Source organism: Anthonomus grandis, chromosome 6, assembly GCF_022605725.1.
Source record: "Anthonomus grandis grandis chromosome 6, icAntGran1.3, whole genome shotgun sequence".
NCBI classification, from domain to species: domain Eukaryota; kingdom Metazoa; phylum Arthropoda; class Insecta; order Coleoptera; family Curculionidae; genus Anthonomus; species Anthonomus grandis.
The window spans coordinates 25,634,586-25,649,328 of NC_065551.1; the positions used below are offsets into that span (position 1 = coordinate 25,634,586).

The following is a 14,743-nucleotide window of genomic DNA, read 5'->3' on the forward strand; positions in this document are numbered from 1 at the left end:
ACACATCTCGTGAGAGTTTAGGAAATCTCTTTATTTGTTTCTTCTAACAAATCTTTAAACTTGGTGTGGTCCAATACTATTAATAATTACTTTCGAATTACTAGCATCGTTTTCTATTAGTGGTTTCCACGTTGATGCAGAGCACCCAGCATTTATATTAATGAGTTTCTTTTTGTGAATTTTTTTGCAGGAACGTTTGGTCTAATAAAATAACCAATTATATTCTAATAAAATAAAATAAATTCTCTTGGTACCTCTATTCATATACCAATTTCGATCTTGCATTTGGCTTACTTAAGATGCAAGCTGCCTAACATTCGAATTTACAGGTACATGTGATGTTATAATAATGTAAGCAGGCAATTTTAACCGTATTTCAATCAGTTTTACGGGCTTCTGTAATTTTCGTGACGTTCTATAAGAGTGCCGGGTTTTTTAACCATATGGATAAATTTTTATGCAAAATGACTATATCGACTGTAAAAAGCTGTGATTTTCCTAAATCTAGTATCATTTAGGTTAATTTAATAAATATAGTAAATTTACATTCTGACATGGTAAATTTGTTAACAGTTAATACTGCTGTAAGATTGACGGACACATTTAGAGTGCTCATCCTTCAGCCATCTGTTAAACGCTTTTTTGTCTATAGGTAGTTGGTTCAAATCCTTGCAGTGTAATGGCTTTTGGACCCATTGATCCTTCTTCTTGGTGACAGAGAATTGAGAGGGTTGTCACTTATTAGAGTGATCCTGTAATGTTTGAACCTTCCTGTTGAAGAACTCGCTCAATTTCATAAGTTACTTATACGGCAGATCTATCAGTTGAGTCAGTCCACCTTGCGTTTCTGGGTGAAGTTGTTCATATAGTTGAGGCTCTAGGGTGGTGTATTGTGCGAGTACTTCGTTGCAGCCCATCAAGTTCGGTGTTGGTCCACTTTAGAACTCCTCTATTTATTATTATTATGCATGAATTATTCATTTTATTCTACTCTTAATGGTCAAAGACCAGAGCGCTTTTATGCTATAAAAAAATCCTTCATTCTCTATTTAACTCATGTCCTGAGCTTTTAGGTCACCCAATGAGGCATATATGAGTTCAGAATTGTGACAAAACGGTTTTAAAAGATTAAGTTTACTTGAGCCAGAAAGATGAAATTTTAATACACGTGTATAAGTATAGAGGACCCACGCAGTCTATCCGTACCAACCCTTTTGTTAGATGAAAAGGGATTATGAATATATTTGTTACAAGTAAATAAGTTTCTACAATATTTCAAAAGAGATATTTAAGAGACGAAAAGAGTTTTAACCAGATGTATCCTCCTTGCCTCAATAAACTATTTCCAACAATATTATAACTTATTCTTTTACCGTCATCAGTACCATAAAGTGTCGACTATATAATCCTTATGCGCCTTACGCCCATAAACGCGCACCTCTAAATTATTAATTAAAGGGTATTATCATTGATTTTAGTAGCCGTACACAATCGGATCCATTCAATATTGATTTCTCGTTGTGTGAGCGGAATGACTAACGACAATCGGCCGAGTGTGAAAGAAAGAAACGATCCGAAAAGAGACCCGAAACGTGGCGTGGCTAATCTAATCAAGCAAGTCATCCCTTTGTGCGGGCGGAGGCGCTTAAGACCACCTGGTACAACTTGTATTGCGGTTTTGATTTTAGTTTTTTGAGATTTGTTTAATAAATGTGGACAACAGGGAATTTATGACAAATATATTTGTCTGATTTAACTAACTGAGTCTGCCTCACTGATCCTACGTATACGATCTGTCTAAAATTGGTGATGCATGTATTGCGATATCCAAAATATATGTCCCAAAGGATAATTTTTTAGTTAAATCATTCGTGCCAACTTTTCTTATAGAAGCTAACTTTATGATAGTTTGGCAACTAATAAGTCTAGATTTATTGCTCAAAATTTAGTCGTAAGTATACCTGCTCTACAGAAAGCCTTGGACAAGGCAATATTTAATATATTTACATATATTTAGATTCGAATTGGAATGCTTTTAATAAGGATTATAGATACTATACTACAAAGCTGATAAGTTTAAGTTTTACAAAGACTATGTTGATGATTTATTACTATTATTGCAGAGTAAAATACTAAAAACAGGATAAAAAAAGATCAAAAGAATAAGGCTGGTTTTATGCAACTCTTCTAACTGCAGTCATCACTTTTTGACTCATTTTTACGCACAATTTGGTTGATCATTTTCATTTATATCGTGAATTAGGATTTGATACCTTTAAAGGGAGTCTATATATTGTTGAAAATTTATTAAGACAATAAGGTACTACTGTATCGTAATTATCTTTTTCAGAAACTTTCTCTAGAGTTTGATAAATCTGTCAATAAAAAGTCATAAAAAAAGCATTATATAACTTATCACACTGAACCATATTAAACATTGAATTGACCAGTTAATTATGGTCTTTCCTATCATCAGAATCTATTTTACGGAGAGCCATTTATGCCTTCTGTTACTCTTTTATCCTTATTTTTTAGCAGGTCTTGGGATGGCGAACTATCAATCCTTTGGTCGAGTTTCTATCAAAAAATCAACATTTAGTTATGTATCCAGTATGTATTCAGATTAAATTATTATTTAGTATGTTTCCAGAATAACTAGTATTCGGACTTCTCTGGAAAAGCTATGTAGATGCCTTCGATTTAGCTTACTAAAGTAGAGACAATCAGTTCTATTTATTTCTTTCTAGCCTCGGATGGACTATTAGTGACTCCGTTTTTTGTTAAACTATTTTTCCTCCAACCTCGAGTTATTATCAACTTAAACATTGTTTGCGTTTGATCTTAAAAAAGTTCAATTCTTCTCAGTCCAAGTCAATAATACAAGTCCCTTTTCAAAAAACTATTCAGTAAAGTCTCTCCTAAATATTTAGAGCCATTTATACACTATTGTTTTAATAACACACAATGCATTGGCTTACGAACTATCCAAGCAACATATCATATATTTTTATCGATAAATATATATTTATTAAACGATTTTTTAGTAAATTTTTGGTTTTGGTATATTTATTAACCGTATATGGTCAAGGAATGTTTATTAAACTATAGAATAAACGTATAACATATACAATTTTCTTTAGAAAAAAATTTGGCATTTAAAAAAATTGATTTAGGATTTACATATCTAGTTTTTAAACTCGATTACCACTTCTCAAATTCTTCTAGAAAATAAATGTTTCTCGTCCATATTATATAATCTAATAATGCTGTTTTTATCCTAAATATTTTTATATAAAATTATATCAAATTTAAATAAACAGTATTATTAAATTAAATATTGAATATATATTTTCTGCAAAAATATTTTTTTTCATAAACACAAACCTTACCCCTCCACCCACCCCAAACACCAACCCAGTAAGAGATTCTTTTGAAAAATCACCGTTTTTCGTCCATAATATCCAATATAATAGCACTGTTTTTGTATTAAATATTTATTGATATACGTATATATAAATATATCAAATTAGATAATAACGACGTATTAACATGCGTATTATTTTGGAAAACAATGATTTTTGAAAAAAATTTCTTACTGGTAAGTTATATTGGGTGGGTGGGGGGCTAAGGGTAGGGTTAATGAAAAAAAGTTTTTTTGCAAAAAATTATTGCCCGAGAAAAAAATGCTTTTTAAGATAATTATAGGTGATATAAAATCTATAGCATTTTATCTATACTTTTCTCACATAAGCTTAAGGTTTGTGAGAAAAATGTGAAAAAACCCTATTTTATTTCTCGAAAGCAAAACTATATGAAAATTGTAGTAGTTGTGCCATTTTTATCCCAATTTCTTGGCAGGTCACTTTGGTAATGTTAACTATCAATACTCCAATCAAGTTTTGATTAAAAATTTAACTTCTAGCTAAGTTTCCAGAATAACTAGTATTCAGAATTCTCTGGAAAAGCTATTTAGATGCCTCCGATTTAGTACACTAAAGTAAAGACGTTCAGTTAATAAAGAAGTTTATTTAGCATAATAGCTACATACATTACAATAATTATAATTATAATATAAAGCAGTACTAAATTCTACAAAGAAAATAAACCACAATAATAATAATAAACCAATAAAGTTCATTACATATAGGGCTACATTAGGTATAATAGAGTGGTGATCAGCGTAATAAAAGAAAACGTACACAACAATTATGAGTATAAATAAAACTTAGCTTAGGACAACACAAATGGTATAATAAAACTTATAACTAAAATCATAAAAAGAATATAATGTACAACACAAAAAAAAGAAAATAGAAATACTCTTAGCTATTCCTATTTAAAAGATGTTTTCTTAATAGCCTCCTAAACTGGTTTACATTATCACAGGTCTTAATTATCACAGGCACTTTATTAAATTCTATTGAGCCTCTAAATAAAATCGAATTAAGTAACTGAACAGTGTTGCACCTATCCACTATGGCGAAATCTTGACGATGTCTAGTATTGTGTGTGTATATCCTCAAACGATTTTAACTTATCACAGATATAGCTGGGTAACAAACGATGATTCAATTTAAATATAAACAAATAGACATTAAACTTTATACGTTCAGTCACAGACATCATATTTAGGACACTTAACATACATTTAATTGGTGTATGTCGATCACATTTTAAAATCAGTCTCATAGCTCTATTCTGTATTACTTCTAACTGGTGTATTTTATATTGTGGCTTAAGATTAAACAACAACGTGGAGCAATACTGTAAATGCGGAAGTGCAATGCTATTAAACAAAAGCAGCTTTGTGCTTATGGAGAGGTTTCTCCCCACTCTGGTGATAAATCCAACTTTTTTGGAGAATTTTCGCATGACGTAGTCTGCATGTGTACAAAAGTTTAAATTGGCATCTAGAATAGTACCCAAATACTTAATTTCACTTATTAAGTCGTGACTTCTTGCCAAATATTCAAAACTTCGATTTAGCTGTATTTAAACACAATTTGTGCAAAGCCAGACAAATAAACTATTTAATACATTATTTAGGTCGATTTGCATTTGCTGTAAGTTTTTGCCTATAATATACACCATTGTATCATCTGCAAATAATACCACCCTATACTTTTCAAAAACTTTTACCATATCATTAATGTACAGTAGAAATAACAATGGTCCTAAGACAGATCCCTGAGGCACACCATAATTAACAGAAACACACTGAGATATACTATTTTTAAACATTACACGTTGGACTCTATTGGACACATACGACTTAAACCAACTCAAAGCATTATCCCTAATTCCTAATTGCTGTAGTTTGGTAATTAAAATTTGTCTATCTATCGTTTCGAAGGCTCTCTTAAAATCTAAAAATACCGCTAGAACAAGATTTTCACAGTCGATAGCTTTGAGAAAATTATCACAAATATTAACGACAACGGATTCACAAGAATAATGCTCACGAAATCCCGACTGTCCAGGAACACCAGTTCTATTTATTCTTAGGCTCGGATGGATTATTAGTGTACATTTTTAAAAAACCGATTGTTTTGTTGAACTAGTTTTCCTCTAACCTCGAGTTATTATTAACTTAAACATTGTTTGAATCCTAAAAAAGTTTAAAGTCAGTTAAGTTAAAAGTTTAAAATCTTCTTAATCCAAAAAAAATAGTACGAGTAATTTTTCCTATGTTTAGGAAGCTCAGTGTAGTGCCCCTTTTTCGAATAACTATTAAATAACTAGTAACATCTCTTCTAAGCATTTAGAGCCATTTACACACCATTGTTTTAATAGCTTACAATGAATAGGAATACGGATAAATAATAAGGTTAATCTATTTGAACTTTTATGCATCCGAAAAAATCTAAACTGCGGAAGTTCTATCCAGAAACTAATGCAGTTTGTGGATAGATGAATTAATATAGGATATCGTTAAATAGGAAAATAATTAAAACTTGTCAATGTGGCAAGGTCGTTGAAGGACACGCGCAACTAAAATATATTGATAGTTTTTACATGCCTGAGTATATCAAAAGTAGCTGTCGACTTGAATGTGGCAAATAGTAATAATTTGAATAATAGCAAAGTTTTAACAAAATTGTTAAAAGTAATTTAAAAAAAAGTAGTCTTCCATTCTTAGGATTTCTTCTCTTTTATTCTCTTTTATTTTTGGTACAATTAGAATTTAATACTTTTTCCAGCTGATATTCTTGCTTATTCTTGTCAATGAAACTCTCTTATTTTTCGTTTATTTTTGTCTTCTTATTAAAGGCTTTGACAAATCGATGTTTCCGATCTGTTAGAGCAGAAACAGCTCTTTCTATACTTTTATCAGCTAAGTAGCGCTCAGGTCACTTAAAACGAAGGCGTGCTTTGATTAAAAAAATCAGTATTGTTTTTTTATGTGATAGAGATTTTGTATTTGCCACTTGCTATGTGAATGTATAATACTTAATTCCTCAATCTCAAAAAAAAAAAATCTCAGAAAAAATATTCAATATGTTTATTTACTAATTTGTTATAATTATAAATCTCCTATGATTATGAACTTGTGCTTATGGTTCATGAAAATTTAGAACGCGAATCTTATAAAAGAACCCGAAAATCAAAAGATATAGACAAATGTAAGTCATATTCATACAAGTTATGCAGCATTGGGAGAGTTGGTTTGATTTAATGCTTTAGAATGTTTTTATTTTATATATATGTAACCACGTTAAATTCTTAGGGAAGGTATTAATTGCATATGAATAACTTATAATAACTATCGAATGAAGAATTATAATAAAATGGACCGCCGATAAACAGTGTCCGTATGCTTGGGGGGTTTCAAGGAGAAAAGTTAATAGGAATGTACGTTCTACACCTCTAAAGTTTGTTTTAAGATATAAGGGCTAAAATGTTTAAGCTAAATATTTTTGAAAAAGTAAATACATACGCCACCGATTTTTCAAAGAAACAAAATTATTTTTAATTAACTCATTAACGTTTAAGCAAATGGGTTGATAGGCTTATCTTTATATAAGGCACCATTTTCATTTAAGAAAATATAACCAAAAAAATTATTTCTTTTTAGTTCTTTGAGACTATTCTATGATAATTAAAATTACTGTCCCTTAATGATTTAAATTATTGTACAAAATTTTAAAAAATATTTCAGTTATTTTTGAATATTATAGCACCTTGTAATTAAGAGGTTATATTAGCGCCTTTCAAGTAATAGACTTCCAGCATAGCTTATAGATGGAGCATCTGTGAAATGTAAATCAGTTTGAATACCATATTATGTATATTGAAATTTAACAACCGTTCGATATTTTTTAACATTGAGATATTCCTCATAAATATATAAAAAGAATTTATTAAGGATTTTTACAATTCACAAGTTGGCAAGATACCAGGTGGTCCTAAGCGCCTCCTAAGCAACACAAAAGGTAGAAAAGCATGACTCGCTTAATTGGATTAGTCACGCTAAGACCTTTCGGCGTTTGTGTAGGTTCAGCGTTAGCCTTTTTAAAATTTTGAATTTATTTTTCAGCTTAGATCATGCGTGATCTTATATTTGTGTTAAAAGAAATCGTTCGGAAAATTTAGAGATTTAAATAGAAGCCCCGTTAATACAATCGAAAGGATTAAATTAAGTTGTTATAAAAGTTATGATATTAAAAATTTTACATTAATTGAAATCATATTACAAATATGTTCTATAAATATTTTATCAAGAATTTAGCTAATGTTAAAAACGGCACAATTTTCTTAGGAGAAATTGCAGTCTAAATAGACTTAAGTAGTTTAGATTTAGTAACTTTCAGAAGTGTACGTAATGATCTTACGAGTTATATAATATAATGGAGCTGTCAGAAAAAATTAATTAATTAAGGTATATTATAAATTATTGATTAATTGTTCACTGTACTCAAAAAATTCTGCCTTAACTTTTCGTGAATATGCCCTAAAATGTATATGAGATGTAAGGTGGTCCAACGGTGATCAATAAAATTACATGAATATAATGAGATGACATTCTTAAAATAATTTAAATATTGATAAATAAGGAGCAATATTGTGACATTTTTATTAAGAAATAGCCCATAAAAATTCACTTTTACCAATTTTATTTTAAGCACAAAATTTAAAAAAATGTTTTTTACAAATTCAAATAAACAAGAAGTTATTAGCGTTTTATTAAAATTTTAAAAAATCGTCACCAAGCTCGACATTTTATTCTTTTCAAGTAAATTAGAAGAAACGTAAATATTTTCTTCTAAAAATTAATACAGATGCGTTTGAAACTTTTAGGTTTTGACTTAAAAACCTTTTGACATCAACATTATTTTTTTTAAACTTGTTTAAATCTATTCAGTTTGTATAATAAATGTTACGTAAAACATACCAAAAATCTTAAAAAAATAAACGTCTCTAATATAAGTAAATTTAGAATTTTATTCACATTTAATTCCTTCCTAATAAGGATTTATTTCCAACAGGCTAATGCCCAATTAAAGAAAAATAAAAATAATTTACAATTACGTAAAAAAAGTATGTAAAGTTATCTTTAAAATAAAATGTAAATAAATATATATATATATATATATATATATATATATATATATATATATATTACACAAAACAGGATAAAATATAATAAACAAAATTAATAGCTAAAAATTGAAAATAAATGCATACAAATTATTTCCATTTTCTAAACATATTCAAACCTTCCTCCACCTGTGCATAAAACACAACAATTAGGTGACAATATAGGCGAATTTCTATATTATATTTATATTTAAAACTCGCGATAAACTAAAATTGTGTATTAGTGACTAGGGCCTGTCCATTCTGTTGTATCATTAACAACATTTCATAGAGAATTGATTGAACCTAATATTTGACGTTCAACTTTCCTCAAAATATAAATAACAGTAAAATATAGTATATAATAGAAACGTATCATCCATTTTTCACTAAGAGACCAAACGAAAACAAAACAAAGGTAAAAAACACAAAGTCACGGTCTCATCAAATCCATATAATTTTTTCAAAGCTACACGTGTTTCGCTCCTATCGGAGCATCATCAGGCCTAAAAAATACATTAAGATATTTTTCACAAAACAAAAATATATGGTGGGAATTGTTAACTTAACCTAGCTTTTCTTTTGTTGTTAGTTGTAATGTGATCTGTGTAGGTCTAGGTAATGAGTTTTATAAGCGTTCTTTTTGTTTTGTGAAAAATATCTTAATGTATTTTTTAGTCCTGATGATGCTCCGATAGGAGCGAAACACGTGTAGCTTTGAAAAAATTATATGGATTTGATGAGACCGTGACTTTGTGTTTTTTTACCTTTGTTAAAATATAGTATATCCCTTTTTTTGGATAGCACCATCTTCAATAAATAGTCCTAACATCTTTGAAGCTGCAGCGGCAAAATCCTCAACATGCGGTACAAAAGTGAGTTTCCTGTCAGACATTATACCTAGATTAGAAATTTAAGACTTTTTTATTAAAAATACATCAATAATTTGATAGTCAAATATTATCGGATCTTAATTTGTGTAGTATGATATAACGATGCATTTAGATATCTACGTTAAACTGAGTTTAAACTAAGTCTGTTTAAACTACACTACTAAGTTGATATTATGATGCAAGAGGGAACTGAATTCAAGAGTGGTAACTCTCCAGAAAATTTTCAAATCATCTGCATAGGCCAATTGATGACAATTAATGATATTTAAAAGGTCATTGATAAAGAAATAAACGAGTAGTAGTTCCAGATTAAACCCTTGAGATACCCCTGAAGTTGAAGCAAAACTAACAGATCTCAATCTCTATAAATTGTTTTCCATTTGTCAGGTAGGAAACAGGCAATTTCATAAGAATCTCTTAAAATGCATATATACGCATTAATTTGCTTATCAATATTTGATGATCAATCTGGGCAAAAGCGTTGCTGGTTGACGGATGGTCGAGATTGATCTTTGAAAAAAATATTATGACAGAGGATTGTCTCAAATAATTTAAAGAAAATGCATAGGATCCAGACGGGTCGTTAGTTTTCAATCAAACTAAAAACATCCTTTTTAAAAGCAAGACATACTCTTGTCTTCCACGTTCCAGGAAGTATGCCAGTATGGATTATTATATTTAACAAATGGGAAATGATAGGGAGGATTAGATTAGGATGAGAGATAAGAGGGCTAGGGATCCCGTCGGAACCTGCGGTGAGTTTATTTTTCAGGGATATATTAGCACTAATTGCAGTTATTTGCAGTGATAGTGGGATAAATCTCGATATGGTCAGAGTCACTTGGAGTATATATATGTACAGTATTCTGTTAATGTGATTGCATAGAGTTCCTGTACACATCCTTAAAGAAGATGAACAGCTACTACAAGAATATTATGGGTTATTGATATATAGTGGAAAGATAATGTAGGTATACAAGGAAACTTGATAATCTAATTTGGATAATCTAAGTATCGTCGAGACATACCTCTTAAACCTAAAAAATGTTGAGGGAAAAATGTAAGGTTTACTCCAATAAATATTGTGAAGAATTGAGCTTTTAGGAATTTATTATTCAATGAAAGTCCTGTAAATAGTCTAAATCATTGTGTGAATCCCGCTAAAATTGCAAATACAGCTCCTATAGAAAGAACATAATGGAAATGTGCTACTACATAATACGTATCATGAAGAACAATATCAATTGAACAATTGGCAAGAACAACTCCTGTTAGTCCCCCTATAGTAAAAAGAAAAATGAATTCTAATGCTCATAAAGTAGGGGGATTAAAGGAAATTTGTGCCCCGTAGAAAGTTGCTAATCAACTAAAAATTTTAATTCCTGTGGGAATAGCAATTACTATAGTTGCTGATGTAAAGTAAGCTCGTGTGTCTACGTCTATTCCAATAGGGAAAGGCTTCCTTTTTACCACTTTCTTGGTTAATAATGTGGGAGATTATCCCAAATACTGGTAAAATTAGAATATAAACTTCTGGATGACCAAAAAATCAAAATAAGTGTTGGTAAAGAATTGGGTCTCCCCCTCCTGCTGCGTCAAAAAATGATGTATTAATATTTCGGTCAGTTAAAAGTATAGTAATAGCCCCTGCTAAAACTGGGAGAGAAATTAATAATAAAATAGCTGTAATTTTTACTGCTCATACGAATAAAGGTATTTATTCTAGTCTTCTTCTTGAAGGTTTTATATTTAAGACTGTCGAAATAAAATTTATAGCTCCAAAAAATAAAGAAATTTCAGCTATGTGGAAGCTGAAAATAGCTAAATCAACAGAAGCTCCTTCATGAGCTAAATTAGAAGAAAGTGGGGGATAAACTGTTCATCCTGTTCCAGCCCCCTTTCTTACAATTCTTCTTAAAATTAAAAGGGTTAGAGAAGGAGGTAATAGCCAAAATCTTATATTGTTAAGACATGGGAAAGCTATTTTTGGGGCTGCTAATATAAGTGGAACAAGTCAGTTTCCTATTTTCAATAATAGTACTAATTTAAAATTTATTACCTAGAAAATATTTTTGGATTTCTTATAATCAACAGAACATTGATAATATTTCATATAGAAATCATTATTTATTTTTCATGAATATGTAGGAAATATGGTAAAAAATTATTTACGACGATGACGACGAGGTAGAATTGCTCTTTTAGATTATTATTTTTATTTTTGAATATTTCTTTAAAAGAAAAAGTAAATATTAACTGACATTATCAATAGATATTATTATTTTAAATTTTTACGGGTTTCATCAACCGATAAAAAAACAAGAATTTAATTTATTGTCGTTTGAGCTCTCTTTCGCCATAAATTTGTATGAAAATATATATTTACTGATAATAAATATATTGAGAAGCATATTTTGAAAATATTGTATATAAGGTTATTCACGTCTGAACACGAGTATAATGAACAATATAGCGGATGTAAATATATGCTCATATATATGTGTATTTATTTTTGTTTTTAGATTTTCGTGTTTGAACTTTGATATGATTCGTAATTAAGTTATATGACTTTTCAAATATAGAATAGTTTATAACAGTGGATTTTTTTTTAAACGTGTGAACATCAGATTTTTTTACTATATAAATATATATGAACATTGAATTTTATAATTAATGCATTTCTTAAACCCAGAATGATTTATTTACATAAGTCTTCAAATACAATATTTCTACACACGTTATAGTAAAATAATAAATTGAAAAACAAAATTATTTTATTTTACAAATTTAACATAATACAATGAAAAGCACATACATTATTTAGATCATTTGCATTCAAGAATTCATCAAAACTAAGATACTAAAAAAACTACAATTAACCGCTATTTTACCTTATTATCTAAACTAATTTTTATTATGTCTATTATTGTTGTTGCTAAAAACACTACTTAAAATATTTTAAGTAAACTGACAAGTACCTACTCATATTTATAATTTAGATGATCGAACCCAATTAAGTTATGCCTATGATTAACTTAAATGTATGTTATGTCATATTTCCTAAAAAAATTATTTTACTAAATTTACTAAAAAACAGCGATCTTAACTTAATAATAAGTCAATAAATAAGTAAATTAGCAAATTTAGTTTTCCTAAAGACCTACATATACCTAATTTGTAAAAAGCTCAGTATAATTGTAAAAGTGATTCCTAATTCTCTATACAATACCTTATAATACCTTAAAATAACAACTGTATAAACATAAGATTTTTGGCTTATATTTGCTATATCACAGTCACGGATTTAAAGATTTTTTTTTTTGGGAAACTTGAATGAAAATACAGCTTAAAAAATTAAAATACGTAATAAAATGCAAAGCTAAAAAAAGAGTTTTATTAGAATTCACATAATAGTAAAAACCTTATTAACCCCCTATATAATACGTTTATGGAATGCTGCCTGATCTTAAGGACCCTAAATAAAATAGTAAAAATATGAATACTTATTTCCAAGTGTAAAATTATTTTTTATCCATAGATCGAAAGGTTCTTTCTCTTTCATATTATGGCTTCCTTTCATTAAAAAATTATAATATAAAGCCCTATTTATTAAAAATATGTTTTTACCCATTTATTCACCCATCAAACGCTAAGCTCGTGAATAGATGAGTTCCGGGAAAAGAAAATAAACAACTTGTTTTTCCCGAACAAATTTTTACAAACATGCAAAAAATCCTGCTAAGTTTTTCTTTTTTCTTTGAAAATTTTAAAAAGAAGCATTAAGCTCACTTATTTAGTAATTTTATCTATTTTGTACCATTTTAATATAAAAACTTTACATAGACCTATTGCACAACGATGTTGGTTGATCCTTACCTAATTTTTTGTTATTGTTTCTTTCTGCTCTTCTCTGTAATTATTAGTAAAATAATGAATCTTTGTCCTGTCTGGAAACCAAATAGTGTATAAATTTAAGAGGACCAATTTAAAAGTAACGTATACTTTAAAATCGTCAATAAAACATTTAAAATTTAAATAAAAATTCAGTAAATCAAAATGATCTTTTACCTATTGTTCAGACGCCTTAAGTTCCCATCATTATACCCAGTTAAAAAATTCGAAGCAAAAAATTATACAGCTCATTTATAGGAAAAATAATCCAAGCGTTCCGTTAGAATTAGATCCAAAACTCACACTTAAAACAGCCCATTCCGAAACCCATAAAAATGCACATTAAAGTTCTTTACCACGGCAGACTTTCAGTCACCAAGGGTGGTCTCCATACCCATTGAAAAACCAAAAGGTTACGCTAAATTTAAAAAATTACCATGGTCACACCCATCGCCATGGAACAGCCAATGGGAAAACGATACTGGCGCAAACAGGCGAAAGCTCGTCCAATAGTCCACGCCTATTTACCGCACCTCAAGCTGGTACGGTCATCAACAGTTTCGTCTTGGTCAGTTTTGGTTTGAAGGTACTCACCTAAAGCTCCTTGTCGCTTTTTTTATTGAGAATTTCCTTGAAGATTTTTGGGTTATTGTGAAGTTACTTTCGAAAGTCGGTCGCGGTTTTAACTTTTTTTCTTTAAAGATTTTTGTGTATTTTGTGAGTCTTGTGTTTCATTGGTGTTATGGCAGTATCCACGATCAACATGTCTCCGTATTTCACTGGATATCCTTTCCAAGGTAAAATAATACTTCACATGTATAGTTATATATTTCAATTGATTATTTATAGTTCGGAATATAAATAAACACTAGCTACAAATTTTGAGTCTAACTCCGTATACTGTATAAATATTTATTTACAATATCAATTTTAAATATGTTCATACTCCACAAATATTTCTGAAATAGAAGCTTTGAATCATATGTCACTTTATAAAAATGGCATTTATTTTTAAAATAAGTCTTAAAAAAATTAGTTTCGTGCCAATTTTGAGCAGCAAGAAAACTGTTAATTTTTTAATCTCAACAAACTGTTGGCTTTAGTAAGTTTCTGAAATATATGTTATATAATTTAAGGATAACATCATAATATAATTTTATTAAAATTTCTCAAATTTGCGCAATTCATAATTATACAATTTTTTGCTAGATCTTAACTGAAGATTTTGAAAAAAATAGGTTTATGGGTTTTATTTTTTAGAACCCGTAAAAATAGTTTATTTTATGTGTTATTTTTTCATGGTCCAGTTGCACTAATAAATTTATATTTTTTTAACACAGGAAAAAATCAGGATTTACTTAATTTTCTGTGATTTAATTCAA

The 14,743-nt window shown here is 29.1% G+C and overlaps 1 protein-coding gene across 1 annotated transcript in view; it reads left to right on the top strand.

The window, feature by feature from the left end:
- Positions 1–13,946: 13,946 nt before the first annotated feature.
- LOC126737285 (protein gooseberry-like) overlaps positions 13,947–14,743 on the top strand; it is a 30,613-nt gene continuing 29,816 nt past the window's right edge. The window contains exon 1 of the mRNA XM_050442113.1: positions 13,947–14,158. Within this exon, the coding sequence (XP_050298070.1) occupies positions 14,104–14,158 (55 nt within the window). The 5' untranslated portion in view covers positions 13,947–14,103. The remainder of the gene's footprint in view (positions 14,159–14,743) is intronic.